The 18,043-nt window shown below is 41.2% G+C and overlaps 1 protein-coding gene across 4 annotated transcripts in view; it reads left to right on the top strand.

The window, feature by feature from the left end:
- The window catches only part of LOC124553647 (serine/arginine repetitive matrix protein 2-like), a 330,049-nt gene extending 312,489 nt beyond the window's left edge, over positions 1 to 17,560 (top strand). For all 4 annotated transcript variants that reach the window (XM_047127524.1, XM_047127525.1, XM_047127522.1 and 1 more), the window contains exon 9: positions 14,979 to 17,560. In XM_047127524.1, coding sequence (XP_046983480.1) covers positions 14,979 to 15,035 — 57 coding nt within the window. In that variant the 3' untranslated portion in view covers positions 15,036 to 17,560. The remainder of the gene's footprint in view (positions 1 to 14,978) is intronic.
- Positions 17,561 to 18,043: the final 483 nt, after the last annotated feature.

The raw sequence follows: 18,043 nt of genomic DNA, 5'->3' as shown, positions 1-18,043 counted from the left end.
TATTTTTAATTTGTTTAAATTCACTAATAAAATTATTTGTTGTCTCATTATTCTTATGTGTTTGCTCTATCACTAACTTGTGTGTGGTCGCAAGCGTAGATCGCACTCTATCGTCTATATCTACAGTCTTTTGCTCGATCCACTCAGATAAATCCTCTTCAAAATTTTTACTCTGATCGAAAAGATAGTTGTCGATCTTTTTAGCTGAATTATTTTCAATTTCAGTCAGACGATTTGTAATATTACTATTATTATCCATTAAGGAATTAATTCTTACTGATACCATTTCGCATTGTCCTGATAAATTACTGACATTTTCTTGTAATTTATCTATACGATCAATAAGTTTCACTTCCTGTTATTCCTGTTTACTTAACCTAGACTCAACATCCACTAATTTAGCTGCTGTTCGACAAGTCTATTTTCAAAAATCTGTAATTGTTCACTGAATTTGGCTTCCATAACAGCTTGCTGTTGCACTATCTTACTACCTATTTTAGCTACTTTACTATTTAACATTGTGTGTTGCTCCAAAAATTTATTATTTAACATGGCCTGCTGTTGGGCTACTTCAGAAAATTTGCTATTCAATGCTGTTTGCTGTTCCAAAAATCTATTGTCTAAGGATGTTTGTTGTTCTGAAAATTTCTTGTCTAAGGTAGCTTGCTGTTCCTTGATTGCATCGTTCACATCACCCAATATATTTAATTTTGACAATATGACACAGAATACGTCCACACTTCCAGAGCTGGTCTGTGCGACATTCATTCCGCATTCCTGATCTATTTCCTCTTTAGCATCAGAATTATTGTTATCTACTAAATCTACAACTTTATTTTCTGTTCTAACACCCGACACACTAGGTGTCACCAAGTTATCTGGTTCAATAAATATTTCACCTCCTACATTGACAGTGGTTCTAGTACCTTCTTCTTGTTCTGATAAATCACTAAACTCCTCCCTCGATTCGGAAATTCTCTTCTCCATATCGCTATGTAATCTAATGTTCCTCTTAGACGTAATGATAACCCATTTAGTATACCTCACAGTTATTACACTGTTTCACCCACTAATATTATTACTACTACGAAACACAAGCACAGTGAAAGTATAATATTCCCACTATGGTAAGTAATCCATTCTGCTATACTCAAATAAGCACTTATTTTGTGGATTGCTTACGTTTTCTCTGGTGTTCAAGATTGTCACGGTGTCGGTGTTGTCCCTGATGACTGCTCTCAGACACGCTGCGTCGTTCTGCGTGTAGGTCACTCAAAGTCGTGAAGTGTTGGCTGTGTTGAGCAGGTGTCAGCCCCCCACGTTGTATCTCTGCACTCGTAGTTGGGGATAAGTGGTGGACGGTGTGGCGTCCGGCGTTGTTGAGTTCCGTTCTGTGGACAAACAATGTATAGCTGTTGTCCATGAAGATTGTGTCGTCTTCTGGATGATACAGCTAGCGTTGTCTGCTTGATGATGCGTCGATTGTTGTCGTTAGGCGCTGCGTTGTCTCCCAGATGAGACAGCAGCTGGCGTCGTCGGGCCCCACGTTGTAGGCGCCAGAACGATGTGACGTCCGCTCTCTGCCGCTTGCCGGTGTTGTCGACGCCGTGGAGCTGTTGCTGCTACAGCTCGGTTGGTGGAGTCGAGACGCGTTGCGTGATGGTGGACATCTCCGTCGGTTAACGAGAGACGAGATCCGGAATAGCTCTTAAGAAATCATTCCTCGCGTAATGATTAAAATTTGATTGCGAGTCCGCACAGTTTCCTTATTGATACGAACTGCGCACTCTGATTGTCTCTTATGGTTTGAAGTTGAATTATTATGTGCCCCGTTAACACTTCAGTGCAGTAATTGATGTATCTTCCCTCGTGCACATCGCCCACATCACCAAAAGTGAGGAAAAAGTTCAGTTGCAGATCGTATTGGTCATTGTTTGTTTGTTGCTAAGTAAAATTGTTCGCTCTATATGACGCGAGATCCACAGATACTCTTTAACAATGTCTTCATTATCTTGCATCGTAATATTATGTGTGTCCAAACCTTCCTTGTCACAACTTACAGTCCACGAATTTACTTCCCAGTTAAAAAGTCATTGTTCATTAATTTTTGATGAGCAATTATCAAACATTCATAGAATGATGGAGGCGACACGTTGCATTCCACTTTTGATGAACAATTTTATTGTTCCTTTTTGCTAAATACTTTACAAACATCACGCCATACGCACGCACGGTTAATTAGCACTGGCAGTTCTTTTAGTTTCAAGTATCGTGACAATTACGACAGCTTTAACCCTCGGCGTAACTGTTTCTTCTTCATGTATTCGTGTCAATGTCACCTACTCGAGACTAAACGTGTATTATAGTCTTTTGGAACTTTGTCCATTCCTTTCTATAAGTTCACTTATATGAATGTTGAGTCCAATATTGCCTACTTCCGTGAATAAAGTCCAACAACTCGGTAGACACAGTCAGCATACTATCTCGGATCAAGCCTCTAGTCTGAATACGAGTTCACAAAATCCGTGCGCCTATGTCACAAAACAATGACTCTTGAAAGTAAAACAATCTCATCATGCTCCGTTCGCTCAACTATGACAAGAGCTGCTCTCGTATGACTTGATAGTGCAATAACTAGCAAGTGACTTGCTTTTTCCGTGAATGAGTATTGTAGACGCATTGTATTTCTTTGTTGCATTTACAACTCTCTTCCGCATAAAAGTTATCTCTGACCGGCATTTCTTTGGACTTAACTTTCATGGTATTAATTTACAATTATTACTTAGATGTTTGGCAAATAACTAAAGATGTCCTTTCTTTCTTCTTGGTTTCTACCAAAACTCACTCTGTAATGCTTAATGTTGGTGTTTATCAAGACTTTCTGGTGTTATATCGTCGGCAAAGTTGTCGTACATGTCAGGATAACTTTTCCCTACTTTACATCATGATGGTCTTTCCTAACTGGGTTTTGGGGTTCGTTAGGGTGTTACAAGACATAATAGGTTACAGCTTTCTTGTAAAATTTCTTGCCTCGTTAATTTTGCATACAAGGCTGTTTAAGTTTTCACTTTGTAATATTAGAAGTCACCAAAAATTTCTGAACTGCAGTCATTTAAATCTCAGAATTTATTGTTGAAAATTGTAAACTCAATTGGGAAACTTTATTCTGTGTCACATTGTATTGTGTTGTTACACTCATTATGTCATTTTAAAAAATTTGGAAATAGTACTCTTTGAGCCACTGTTGACCATTATTTCATCCTCTGCGGAGGACTATAATTGCAATGCAGTAATGGTGTGGTGCACCTGATGCCTCGAGAATATTTTATGTCCACACAGCTTCAGAAATGGAACATCCTAACTGTAAGTTTATATGGCTTACACTCACTGAAAATATACCAATAAGAAGGAGACTTCTGTGCCTCCAGACATTGGTTCATGACACGTTTTGCTTCAAATAATTTCAGAGATTGAAATATCAATCAGTAATATGTTGCATTACTGGCATTCAACCACGTGATACTGTAATTTTTTTTAAAAATACCCTTTTTGTGAGAACAAACTCGAGTTCAGTGCAAGAGAAGTACACTGCCTGCCGATTAAAGGTGAAGCACCCTCAAGGAGGAACTGATCACAAAAACAAAATCTCTGACCAACATTTCTTTTTCGGCTATTTAGACATTGGAAGTCATTGTCCTCCCATCAGGTATTTTTCTCCAGAATGTAATTTTCACTCTGTAGCAGTATGTGCACTGATATAAAACTTCCTGGCAGATTAAAAGTGTGTGCTGGACCGAGACTCGAACTCGGGACCTTTGCCTTTCGAGGGGCAAGTGCTCTACCACCACTGAACTACCCAAGCACGGCTCACGACCCATCCTTACAGCTTTACTTCCACCAGTACCTCGTCTCCTACCTTCCAAACTTCACAGAAGCTCTCCTGCAAAACTTGCAGAACTAGCACTCCAGGAAGAAAGTATATTGCGGAGACACAGTTTTAATTGTCCAGGAAGTTTCAGATATTTTTCTGTTTCTCAGCAGCATTGGAAATTACTTTTTTTTTCTGTTGCTGTGGAACATCAGGAGTCCATTTTCTATTTTCTTGAGTCTCATCCTCATACGTACACATACACTATGTGATCAAAAGTATCTGGACACCTAGCGAAAAATGATTTACAAGTTTGTGGCGCCCTCCATCAGTAAAGTTGGAATTCAGTATGGTGCTGGCCCACCCTCAGCCTTGATGACAGCTTCCATTCTCACAGCCATACGTTCAGTCTGGTGCTGGAAGGCTTCTTGGGGAATGGCAGCCCATTCTTCACGGAGTGCTGCACTGAGAAGAGGTATCGATGTCGGTTGGTGAGGCCTGGCACGAAGTTGGCATTCCAAAACATCACAAATGTGTTCTATAGGATTCAGATCAGGACTGTGTACAGGTTGCTCCATTACAGAGATGTTATTGTCATGTAACCACTCCACCACAGGCCGTGCATTATGAACAGGAGCTCAATTGTGTTGAAAGATGCAGTCGCAATCCCTGAATTGCTCTGCAACAGTGGGAAGCAAGAAGGTGCTTAAAACATCAATGTAGGCCTGTGCTGTGATAGTGCCATATAAAATAACAAGGTGTGTAAACCCCCTCCATGAAAAACACGACCACAACATTACACCACTGCCTCCGAATTTTACTGTTGGCATTACACATGCTGGCAGGTGACGTTCACCGGGCATTCGTCATACCCACACCCTACCATTGGATCGCCACATTGTGTACCACGACTTCTCACTCCACACAACATTTTTCCATTGTTCAATTGTCCAATGTTTACGCTCCTTACACCAAGTGAGGTGTCATTTGGCATTTACTGGTGTGATCTGTGGCTTATGAGTAGGTGCTTGATCAATAAATCCAAGTTTTCTCACCTCCCACCTAACTGTCGTAGTACTTGCAGTGGATCATTATATAGTTTGGAATTCATGCGTGGTGGGCTGGATAGATGGGCAATCTCTGTCAGTCGACAGATGAGGTCGGCCTGTACGCTTTTGTGCTGTACGTGTCCCTTCACATTTCCACTTCGCTATCACATTGGAAACAGTGGACCCAGGGATGTTTAGGAGTGTGGAAATCTTGCGTACAGACATATTACACAAGTGACACCGAATCAACTGACCACATTCAAAGTCCGTGAGTGCCACGGAGTGCCCCAGTCTGCTTTCTCACAATGTCTAATGACTACTGAGGTCGCTGATATGGAGTACCTGGCAGTAGATTGCAGCACGATGCACCTTATACGAAAAACTTATGTTTTGGGACTGTCCGGATACTTATGATCACATAGTGCATACCTTCTCACGTAAGCAAAATATATCCATTTTTGCAAGCTTGTGTTTGTAACCCTACTTAGAGAGGACAGTGACAAATTCAGTCAGGTAACAATCATTCTCAGAGAATCCAGACCCATACATGTCCATTGTGACATTATACACAAAACCGAGACTTGCCAAAATAATAATAATAATAATAATAATGTGGTGACAACCTTTGTTCAGTGTTGTTGTTAGGTCCAGCACTAGTAGTTTACATCTCTCTGCTGCTGAATCACAAGAAGCCACAACAATAGTTACTGTTCTAACAGCCCATGCAGCTCCAAACATCCAGAAAAATTATCAATAAATTTTTACTGTGTTTGTAACATTGAAAACAGTTCTTGTGGTTCCCGCATTGTGTATGTCAAACATCAATTAAAAATCCTTTCTAAATATAGTTTTTGGTTTTCTTGTTAGATTCCTTTAATGCAATCCTCATTGTTGTTGCTGTGGTCGTCATCTCCCAGTACCTACTGCAACCTACATCCTTCTGAATCTGCTTAGTGTATTCATCTCTTGGTCTCCCTCTCTTGATTTTTACCCTCCACGCTGCCCTCCAATACTAAATTGGTGATCCCTTCATGCCTCAGAATATGACCTACCAACCAATCACTTCTTCTAGTCAAGTTGTGCCACAAACTCCTCTTCTCTCCAATCCTATTCAATACCTCCTCATTAGTTATGTGATCTACCCATCTAATCTTCAGCATTCTTCTGTAGCACCACATTTCGAAAGCTTCTATTCTCTTCTTGTCCAAACTATTTATCGTCCATATTTCACTTCGATACATGGCTACACTCCATACAAATACTTCATACTACATACAATACTACAACGACTTCCTGACACTTAAATGTATACTCGATGTTAACAAATTTCTCTTCTTCAGAAACGCTTTCCTCGTTTTGCTTCTGTCATCTTATATCTTCCTTTCAAGACACTATACATTCCGTTCAGCTGCTCTTCCAGGTCCTTTGCTGTGTCTGACAGAATTAAAATGTCATCAGCGAACTTCAAAGTTTTTATTTCTTCTCCATGGATTTTAATACCTACTCTGAATGTTTCTTTTGTTTACTTTACTGCTTGCTCAATAAACATATTGAATAACATCGGGGAGAGGCTACAACCCTGTCTCACTCCCTTCCCAACCACTGCTTCCCTTTCATGTCCCTAGACTTTTATAACTGCCATCTGGTTTCTGTATAAATTATAAATAGCCTTTCGCTCCCTGTATTTTACCCCTGCCACCTTCAGAATTTGAAAGAGAGTATTCCAGTGAACATTGTCAAAAGCTTTCTCTAAGTCTACAAATGCTAGAAACGTAGGTTTGCCTTTCCTTAATCTTTCTCCTAAGATAAGTCGTAAGGGCCAGTATTGCCTCACGTGTTCCAACATTTCCATGAAATCCAAATTGATCTTCCCCGAGGTCGGCTTCTACCAGTTTTTCCATTCGTCTGTAAAGAATTCGCGTTATTATTTTTCAGTCATGGCTTATTAAACTGATAGTTCGGTAATTTTCACATCTGTCAACACCTGATTTCTTTTGGATTGGAATTATTATATTCTTCTTGAAGTCTGAGGGTATTTCTCCTGTCTCATACATCTTGCTCACCAGATGGTAGAGTTTTGCCAGGACTGGCTCTCCAAAGGCCGTCAGTAATTTTAATGGAATGTTGTCTACTCCCGGGGCCTTGTTTCGGCTTAGGTCTTTCAGTGCTCTGTCAAACTCGTCACGCAGTATCATATCTCCCATTTCATATTCATCTACATCCTCTTCCATTTCCATAATATTGTCCTCAAGTACATGGCCCTTGTGTAGACCCTCTATATACTCCTTCCACCTTTCTGCTTTCCCTTCTTTGCTTTGCTTAGAACTGGGTTTCCATCTGAGCTCTTGATATTCATACAAGTGGTTCTCTTTTCTCCAAAGGTCTCTTTAATTTTCCTGTAGGCAGTATCTAACTTACCCTAGTGATATGTGCCTCTATATCCTTACATTTGTCCTCTAGCCATACCTGCTTAGTCATTTTGCAGTTCCTGTTGATCTCATTTTTGAGACGTTTGTATTCTTTTTTGCATGCTTCATTTACTGCGTTTTTGTATTTTCTCCTTTCATCAATTAAATTCAATATCTCTTCTGTTACCCAAGGATTTCTATTAGCCTTCATCTTTTTACCTGCTTGATCCTCTGCTACCTTCACTATTTCGTCTCTCAAAGCTAACATACATTTCATCAATCTCTTCGTCATCTGCAGAGCTAGTTGTCATATAAACTTGTACTAGTGTGACAGGCGTGGACTTCGTATCTATCTTGGCCACAATAATGCGTTCACTATGCTGTTTGTAGTAGCTTACCCGAACTCCTATTTTTTTTTTATTCATTGTTAAACCTACTCCTGCATTACCCCTATTTGATTTTGTACACTCCTGGAAATTGAAATAAGAACACCGTGAATTCATTGTCCCAGGAAGGGAAAACTTTATTGACACATTCCTGGGGTCAGATACATCACATGATCACACTAACAGAACCACAGGCACATAGACACAGGCAACAGAGCATGCACAATGTCGGCACTAGTACAGTGTATATCCACCTTTCGCAGCAATGCAGGCTGCTATTCTCCCATGGAGACGATCGTAGAGATGCTGGATGTAGTCCTGTGGAACGGCTTGCCATGCCATTTCCACCTGGCGCCTCAGTTGGACCAGCGTTCGTGCTGGACGTGCAGACCGCGTGAGACGACGCTTCATCCAGTCCCAAACATGCTCAATGGGGGACAGATCCGGAGATCTTGCTGGCCAGGGTAGTTGACTTACACCTTCTAGAGCACGTTGGGTGGCACGGGATACATGCGGACGTGCATTGTCCTGTTGGAACAGCAAGTTCCCTTGCCGGTCTAGGAATGGTAGAACGATGGGTTCGATGACGGTTTGGATGTACCGTGCACTATTCAGTGTCCCCTCGACGATCACCAGTGGTGTACGGCCAGTGTAGGAGATCGCTCCCCACACCATGATGCCGGGTGTTGGCCCTGTGTGCCTCGGTCTTATGCAGTCCTGATTGTGGCGCTCACCTACACGGCGCCAAACACGCATACGACCATCATTGGCACCAAGGCAGAAGCGACTCTCATCGCTGAAGACGACACGTCTCCATTCGTCCCTCCATTCACGCCTGTCGCGACACCACTGGAGGCGGGCTGCACCATGTTGGGGCGTGAGCGGAAGACGGCCTAACGGTGTGCGGGACCGTAGCCCAGCTTCATGGAGACGGTTGCGAATGGTCCTCGCCGATACCCCAGGAGCAACAGTGTCCCTAATTTGCTGGGAAGTGGCGGTGCGGTCCCCTACGGCACTGCGTAGGATCCTACGGTCTTGGCGTGCATCCGTGCGTCGCTGCGGTCCGGTCCCAGGTCGACGGGCACGTGCACCTTCCGCCGACCACTGGCGACAACGTCGATGTACTGTGGAGACCTCACGCCCCACGTGTTGAGCAATTCAGCGGTACGTCCACCCGGCCTCCCGCATGCCCACTATACGCCCTCGCTCAAAGTCCGTCAACTGCACATACAGTTCACGTCCACGCTGTCGCGGCATGCTACCAGTGTTAAAGACTGCGATGGAGCTCCGTATGCCACGGCAAACTGGCTGACACTGACGGCGGCGGTGCACAAATGCTGCGCAGCTAGCGCCATTCGACGGCCAACACCGCGGTTCCTGGTGTGTCCGCTGTGCCGTGCGTGTGATCATTGCTTGTACAGCCCTCTCGCAGTGTCCGGAGCAAGTATGGTGGGTCTGACACACCGGTGTCAATGTGTTCTTTTTTCCATTTCCAGGAGTGTATTTATAACCCTGTTTTCACCTGACCAAAAGTCTTGTTCCTCCTGCCACCGAGCTTCACTAATTCCCACTATATCTTACTTTAACCTATCTATTTCCCGTTTTAAATTTTCTAACCTACCTGCCCGATTAAAGGATCTGACATTCCATGCTCTGATCCATAGAACACCAGTTTTCTTTCTCCTGATAACAGTGTCCTCCTGAGTAGTCCCCACCCGGAGATCCAAATGGGGGACTATTTTAGCTCCGGAATGTTTTACCCAAGAGGATGCCATCATCATTTATCCATACAGTAAAGCTGCAAGCCGTCGGGAAAAATTACGGCCGTAGTTTCCCCTTGCTTTCAGCCGTTCGCAATACCAGCCGTTTTGGTTAGTGTTACAAGGCCAGATCAGTCAATCATCCAGACTGTTGCGCCCTGCAATTACTGAAAAAGCTGCTGCCCCACTTCAGGAACCACACGTTTGTGTGGCCTCTCAACAGATACCCCTCCGTTGTGGTTGCACCTATGGTACAGCTATTTGTATCGCTGAGACACGCAAGCCTCCCCACCAACTGGGAGGTCTGTGATTCTTGGGGGGGAGGATGCAATCCTTATAACTACTATAATTAGTGAAAAAAATTGGTCCAGAATTTTGTTCAGAAAAGTCAGAGGTTGGAGGGTTAACTGAATCTGAAAAATGAAGCTTATCCTCCCGTAACATGTAGTTCGACAAGAATAGCAAAAATACCTAGCTGAATGGAGTAATTCTGGGTATTAGTAATGTGCAGCAACCACTGTTTCATATTTGTAAAAATGGAGAATGCTAAAACCAGCTAACTAACGATAAGCTCAAAGTACAGTTATTCACTCTTTTTTGTTGTGATGTTCCAACCTTTGTGTGCCGATATCTTTGTTCGTTACTGATACTCATGGTTAATAATAAGAGTGAATTTAGGGTTGGTTACTACTGTAGTACAAATAATTTGCATATAGACTACACATATGTGTCTAGGGGTCTAGGGTTCAGCTTGAAATTTCGCGTTCTGGAATGCATGGACTCTGTGATTTGGTCTGGTTAACAGTACATCTACATCTACACCCCACGAACCAGTTTATGGTGTGTGATGGTGAGATCTTTGTTTTACCATTATCATATCCCCCTTTCCTGTTGCAGTCACGAATGGTTTGTTGAATAATAATGGTTGACAAGCTCCTGTGGGGGCTCGATGTCTCTAGTTTTACCTCCACGCTCTTTTTGTGATAAAATACATAGGAGAAAGCAGTATATTGGTTGATTCTTCTAGGAACATTTACTCTCAGAACTTTAACACTAAAGCACATCTTGGCGCAGAATGCCTCTCTTGCAGTACCTGCAACTCGAGTCGGCCGAGCACCTCTGTGACAGTTTCACTTTTACTAAATGAACCTGTAACAAAATATGCTGCTCTTCTTTGGATATTATCTATTTCCTCTATTAATTCTGTCTGGTACAGATCCCAGACTGATGAGCGATATTCGAGCACTGGTCAATCGAGAACTTTGTAAGCTGCCCCCTTTGCGGGTGGGCCACACTTCCTGAGGAATCTTCCAGTGAATCTCAGGCTGCTATCTGCCACACCAGTGATACGTTTTACGTGGTCTTTCGACTTTAAATTGCCACGCTTATTCCTACATATTTTATGGACTGCTTCCAATGATTGTTCTGCAATCATGTAATCGTACTCAGCAGCCCCTATACCGAGTGTCAACTCTCCGCAAGGTCTTGCAGTATTTCAAATCGGTATTCTAGAGTTGCAACTTCCTTTTTGTAAAACAGTATCTTTTATATATATTGTGAAAATTTGTGGTGCTGTAACACTCCCTTGGGGTGCACCTGAAGTCACTTTTACATTTTGTGTCTGAAGATTTCTCTCCATTGTGAATGATGGGCTGTATTCTATCTGCTAAAAACTCTTCAATCCAGTCACACAGTTGGTCTGATATTCTGTATGCTTGTATTCTGTTCATTATACGGCAGAATGGCACTGTTCGTATTAAATGTATTGTAACATTTGTAGTACAGCAGAGTCCTGGTAATCCGAACCCCCGGTAATCCGAATGTTCGGTTAATCCGAACATGAAAAATGTTAGACTAAGTATGGAAACCTGTGCAGTAAACTGCTGTACATACACACTATTTTAATTTACATAGTGTACTAAACATGGTATTAGAAAAATTGGCAAGATAATATTAGGTTTAAACAACGCATAACAATGAAAGAAAAGTTGTCAAACTTACTAAATTAGAGCGAACATTTGATCCCCACTTTTTAGATGACAAAACCTCAGTCACTGTTTTTTGGCGTAATGAAGACAGTCTCTTATATGACGCACAGTTGTGCCATCGTCTTATAAACATCAAATCAGCAGGTGTTGCAGTGGGCTGTTGCTCCAAATAATGTAGCGCGAGGCCGAGGGCTTCTGCTGCGTCCCTGTGTGGCAGCAGCTCTCCTCTGTCGCACTGATGTCACTTCTGTCACAGCAGTCCACTTCTTCCTAGTCTCGAGTCAAAGCAGCAACTAAATCAGCATCAGTAACGTTCTCCACATATGGCCCATCCGCTGCCATCCACTCATTTACGTCTCCTTCACTAGCTTCTTCACACCCAGGGATTGTCTGTATCATTTGTAGTACATTTTCCTCTTCATTTTGAATTAGGTTGTCCTGAAATTCAAGAGATGTCCACAGTTTTCTCGACGATTTTCTGAAATATTCTGCCGCGCCTCAGCGCCCCAATAGACAGCGTCCTTCACATTCATCTTTTTTATTTTGCCCACTAAAGGAATGCTATCATCTTGGATCAGCATTCTTAAAAATTGTTTTCTGTAAATAATTTTCAATGTTTGGTCCATTGGCTGTAGAAGTGGTGTAACATTTGGTGGCAAAAACTTCGCCACAATTTCTCCGTCACATAATTCCTCAGTGCTGGAGTGAGATGGTGCATTATCAATCAAAAGGAGTACGTGGGGAGACAAATGATTTTCCTTAGAAAACCGTCGAACAGAGGGAACAAACTGGCTGTGAAACCATTCTTTGGACAGCTTACCACCCCTCTGTGCTTCTTTTCTGGTTGCGATAAAATACGAGCAGAGACTTCATGTTGCAGTTTTTAAAAGCTCTGTGCCTAGCAGATTTGCCGATCAGCAGTGAAGGCAACTTGTGATTACCAGCAGCGTTGCTGCACGCTAATAAAGTCACACTGTCTTTGCACATTTTAAAACCGGGAGCACGGTCTTCTGCTTTTGATGCCAGGCTTTTTGTTGGCAATACCCTAAAATTAAGGCCAGTCTCATCAGTGTTATAAATTTGTTGGGGAGAATACCTTCCCTCTAATATCATTTTTTCAAACTCACCTAAATATTCCTTCACTGCATCATGCCCAGAAGGAAGCTTCTCACCAGTAAATGTTAGCTGACGGATTACATGTCCTTTTTTGAATCTGTCCAAACAACCCGTACTCGCACTAAAAGACTCATCGCCATTCATAAACTTGTTCAGGTAAACAGCCTTCTCCTGAACCAGAGCTCCACCCAAAGGAGTTCCCCTTTCTCTTTCCTGTATAAAGGAAAAGTGCTTCATCCACTTTATCGTACTGAGACTGTTTCAAACTCTGCCGAATTTCGAGTGTTTTTCTCGAAGACGTTGCACAGACTGTTCAAGCTTCACTCGGTTCTTCTTCTTCCGATCACAAATGGTTGCTTTACCAACACCCAGTTCCATTACCAGTTTCGATACATTCTCACCATTTTCTATCCACTTCAAGCATTCAGTTTTTCTTAGAGAGTTAACATTGTATGTTTCCGTTTACTCATGACAAAAATACGTACACCACTACACCTGAATGAATACAATACAACTGGGAGTGCACTGACCTCAGACACTACAAAAGTCTAATCAGTGTACAACAACAAGGGCAGGGAGTGAGGATGAGTCATTGTTCCCACACTTGTTACCATGGTTTACCTACTTATCTGCTTGGTATACTTGTTTCTAGAAACTCGGCACCGTAATTCCGGCTAATCCGAACAATCGGTAATCTGAACAAGGTCCGGTCCCAATTTGTTCAGATTAATGGGACTCTACTGTATTATACAGTTAAAATTTTGTAATTGCTTAGTATTAAATCACTTAGGGCAATGAAAACAGCTGAGCAGTGTAAGAGCAGGAGCAGTGGCATTTTCAAAATACCTGCTTCACAGCTTATACACAAAGTGTTCAGAAAGTTGCTGTCCAGTTACAACTTATGTTGGAAATGATGTCCAGAGTTGGCTATACAAGTGAGAACACTTTGTGCAGATCTGACTGTGATGTGCTTCTCATGCACGCAGTTATTTCAGTTTTTAAGTCACACAGCATGCGTAGGTGATTCTGATACACTATAGATCCTGCTGCTCCCCAAAAGAAAAAATCTGGTGGGGTAAGGTCTGGCAAAGTCTTTTGAGAGGAAATGTTCCCCAGAAAATTGTTCCAGAAGGTGCACAGTTTTGTTAGCTGTGTGCGCCATATTTTTGAAACTGTGAGTAGTTGATTTCATCTTCCTTTAGTTGGCAAATGAAATGGTGGGTCATTAAATAACAACATTCACTGTTCACCATTTCTGAAAAAAAAAAAAAAAAAAAATAAAGATCCAGTAACGTGCTGTGCGGATATTCCTACCCACACTCCGATTTTCTGATCTCACAGCGGCATTTTGAGCAAAGGACAGTGATTCTCCATCAACTGTAATCGTGTGTTTTATATGTTAACATGACCAGAGACGTGAAACCGAGCCTCGTCTGTGTAGAAGGTGACGTTGAGAATATAAATCATATTCCTCTCAACATAAGATGCAAACCATTTTCAGCAATGGAATTGCTTTTCATCCTCCATATGTTTCAATTTGTGCACTGCTGTCACTTTATATGGGAACAACTTCAATGTTTGCTTAATTACTTTATGCACAGTTGCAGTCCTGAAGTCCTTTTCAAATTCTTGTTGGGTCTTCAGCCGGGTCAAACTGTCATCTACACCTAATTTTTCCACAGTGCAATAGGCTGCATCATCAGGTGAGAGTAGCTAAGCTGCTCTCGCCGATAACTGATTCGAACCACGAATGACGGTAAAATACAAAAGCACACGCTCTGAGATAATGCGCAAGTACTCAAACGTTGCTGCTGCCCCCTGGGGCAAGAAGAGCTGCCGTGCCTCCAGCTGGCGAAAAATGACATACCGTTAAAATTAATACTCGTAGCCGGCCGATTCACATGCCATAGTTTCTTCGTGTCGGATAAAACAGGATTCCAAGTTATACTTAGCTGGTATCCATTACCACAGTTAATGATATTATCTGTTGTTCTGATTTCAGCAGGTTCTTTTAAAACACAGTCTCTGTAAGGCGAGGCATTTGGAGCCACTTGAGTCTCTTTGTGTAGTACCTTGTTCCTCTGTAAGACAGGGCCAAGCTGCCGCAGATTTTTCAGGTTGTGGTAATCACATATGGTGGTGATCAACACATCTGTCATTGATGGTACTGGCAGACAGAGTACATGTGCCCCCCCCCCCCCCCAATACACACACGAGAGACTGTCTGTAAGAACCCAATGAATGAATGGAGGATGGAACTTTTTGATTGTGGAAGAAATATGGTTGGTATGGAAGAAAACAGCCTGTATTAAGTATAAAAGATATCATTCCTCTTCCTAGAGGAGCCACACTTGTAGAATGGTGTTAAAATGAAAACTATGTTACATTTTCTGTGTGTTGCAGGATGAAGATTCACTTACAAATCCACCAGTTGCTGTTGACGAAGTAGAGGTTTCCTAAGAACGCTGGATTGCGTGCAGTACATTTTCCATGCCACAGAAGATACAGTGTTGGACTGTTGCAGAATGATTTATTTATTTTGAATGTCATGAATTCTGTGTAGGTAGTCAAGAAATTGTTAACGACTATTGGAAGAATTTGTGTGCAGCAGCTGAGCTGTGATCTGACACTCTTGTATGCCGATTTGCCATCTTGTAGTGTCGTCAAGAAGCTTGCATATTGGATGTAATGGAAGAGTATATTTGCGGCGGGTACACATTCGCATACCTGTGCATGCGCTTCTGTCTTCACTGTATCCTTATTTCTCAAATGTGTCAGGTGCAACCAAAAGTGAGTTATCCTGTAATCATTCCATACCTCTCCCATCCCCTTCCTCATATACCTGTGATCTCATTGCTTACTTCTACAACTGGAAGTTAGCCCATAGTTCTTGTTCACATGGTCCTTTTTTTTTTACCAGAAGATAATGGCATAATGTAGCATGTTGTAACTAGGATTAGAAGACATATATACTAATATAGTAAGCTGATAGTATGTTTTCACATAGCTGTTGTCACAAGTTACGGAGAAATTAGTCGAGTTTTGGCAGGACGGAGAACAATCTTTTATTTTCTAGTACTGCTGTTATTACTAATACTGTGGAACTGGGGAAATGAACTGTGATTACTGTTTTCACCTCCCCGAGAACCCACTGAGAGAGAGTTACTCTTTTTTTGTGTTTGTATATTTTGTGAAAGAAGGTTTGGGCATTGTAATTGTAAGTGTGAAATACTCTTTTCTCATTAATTGTTGCAAATGGTGCGTGTTTTCCTGTAAGTGTAGGAACAGTTTTTTTGTTAAATTTACTCAGAATGATTTAATCTGTGACTGACATTTGGAAGTCTGTGCATTGTCTGCTCTCATCCTGCCTTGTTGACGGAAAGTGAAAAGTACTCAATTTGTGTTACTGATCAGAAGAAGAATGCAGAACTGATTGCTTCTTTTCATTATTATTGTGTAGTATTTATATAGTGAGATGCTTGCTTTCAGGTGTTTCTGTGTGAGTGTACTTTTTCCATTTCTCTATCTTCATGGTAAAATGAACATTTTTCTCCAGTATTTGATTAGCTTTGATGTTGTATTACCCTATCAATATTTAGAGAATGAATATAATTATACCCTTGTCATAAATAAACAGATACTTGTCTCCTCTAAATCAGACACGCCTTCCCCCATTTTGCCATTACACCTTACGCTACATTGATGTTTGTAAGAGAAAATATAGTATTAAGGTACTGTTGTTTCTGAAAGTATGTGACATAATTCGAGCAAGTTCTTGAGTTGTAGGCAGCTTCTGACGTAGCTAGGATTAGAACTGCATTGTACTTTTTTCAAAGTCATACATTATATATTGGTTTTGTTTCACCCAATTGATCACAATACTGTTCTTTGTGGCAGTGGTAATGTAAATTATAAACTAGCACAATTTCATTACTATTGCAATTTTCTGCGTATGTTTTTTCTTGTAGTTACCAGATGCACGGCTGTAAATATTTTAACTAAATTTATGACACTGTGGAGAAATTCTGTTATCTGTGGCCTTTACTAAGGGGGCCCAAGTACTTCAGTCTTTTGTCTGAGATTAATTTTCCATAACTGTAGATGTTTGCTGCCGTGTAGGTTCCGGGGAGTGGCTTTGTATATTTGTACTCTTCCTGCTTCTGTTCTCACCACCAGTTTTGAGTGTAAGGTGATAAATATTAAAGGGGAACGGCGTGGTGAGAGACATTCTTGATCTCATTTTGGACAGATTTATGCCATAATTGAATGCAAATCAGAATTCTCACAATTATGTTTTTCATTCTGTTTTCTTCTTTTATTTAGAAGCAATAAAGACCACTCAATAGTTGTATGTATTCTCTCTAATAGTAGTCAATGTTCTCTGTGAATTGTAATGTATTTTTCTGATGTACGTATTTATGTTAATATACACATTTCAATACTGCTTAATGCACATTCTCAGTAAAGCATCTGATGCAAGCGGCTGAATCGATAGAAATTGAATGCTGTAGATCAGTATTGACTGCTTTCTGGTTGTTGCCAACTTTACTCGTCAAATAACACTGTGATTAGTATGTCTGTGTCTAAAAACTCTTGTAAGTGATACACTGAATTAACAGTCACTAGCACATAATTCGAAATCCTCTTATTTATTGACATATTGAGTGCATTAAAGTTGGTTTTAACCAGAAGACAGTCAGTACCACTCGACGTACTTACATTTATGTCGATTTGGCTGCTGTCGTCAAGTGTCTCATCAGGAGTTGACTTAGAGTGTGCATGTAGTACCTATTATTGTCAGCACTGTTTGTTGTAATTATATCTTGAATGTTGCCAGTAACTAATAGCTGTAGATACCACCCTGTACACACTGATTTATTACAAAAAAATGTTGTGTTCTTTATTTTTATTATCTAAAGTTTCCATTATGTATTTACCTGTAGTAATTATACAAGGTGTTAATAAAGTTTTCTTGGCTTGCAGAACCATCATTTACCTCTTAAATTAAGAATGGGTTAATTGGTTGATTGTAGGCGATCCCAGATGACAGTGTTACCCCTACAAGAAACTTCAGAAGTGTGTAAATGTACTGACCTAGAACTGCAGCTTGGAAGGCCTATAACCACTCTTCTTGGATTGTCTTCGTGCAATTAGTGGACTTGATGAACATTTGGTAAAGTACACAACACTGCAGCAAATGATTTTTGAATTCATCATTTTTATTGACACGCAGTGTTCCCTTTTTGATGATACCTTAGAACATCATGGTTGACACATACCAGTAACTTACACGTATTAAAAAAAATTCACAAAGCGCACTTGTGGCAGACTAACATATTACTTTACACGACTACAACATAGTATTTGAATGATGAAACATGTAGAAGTTCACAGCTAGGCCCTTACTGGCTCCCGCATGAAGTGTACATTTCATACACTCTACTTACTTTATACTTACTTACTTGAAC

Source organism: Schistocerca americana, chromosome 11, assembly GCF_021461395.2.
Source record: "Schistocerca americana isolate TAMUIC-IGC-003095 chromosome 11, iqSchAmer2.1, whole genome shotgun sequence".
In the NCBI taxonomy this organism is placed as follows: Eukaryota; Metazoa; Arthropoda; class Insecta; order Orthoptera; family Acrididae; genus Schistocerca; species Schistocerca americana.
The sequence above is the reverse complement of the archived record's forward strand: the minus strand, read 5'-3'. Positions and strand labels throughout refer to the sequence as shown.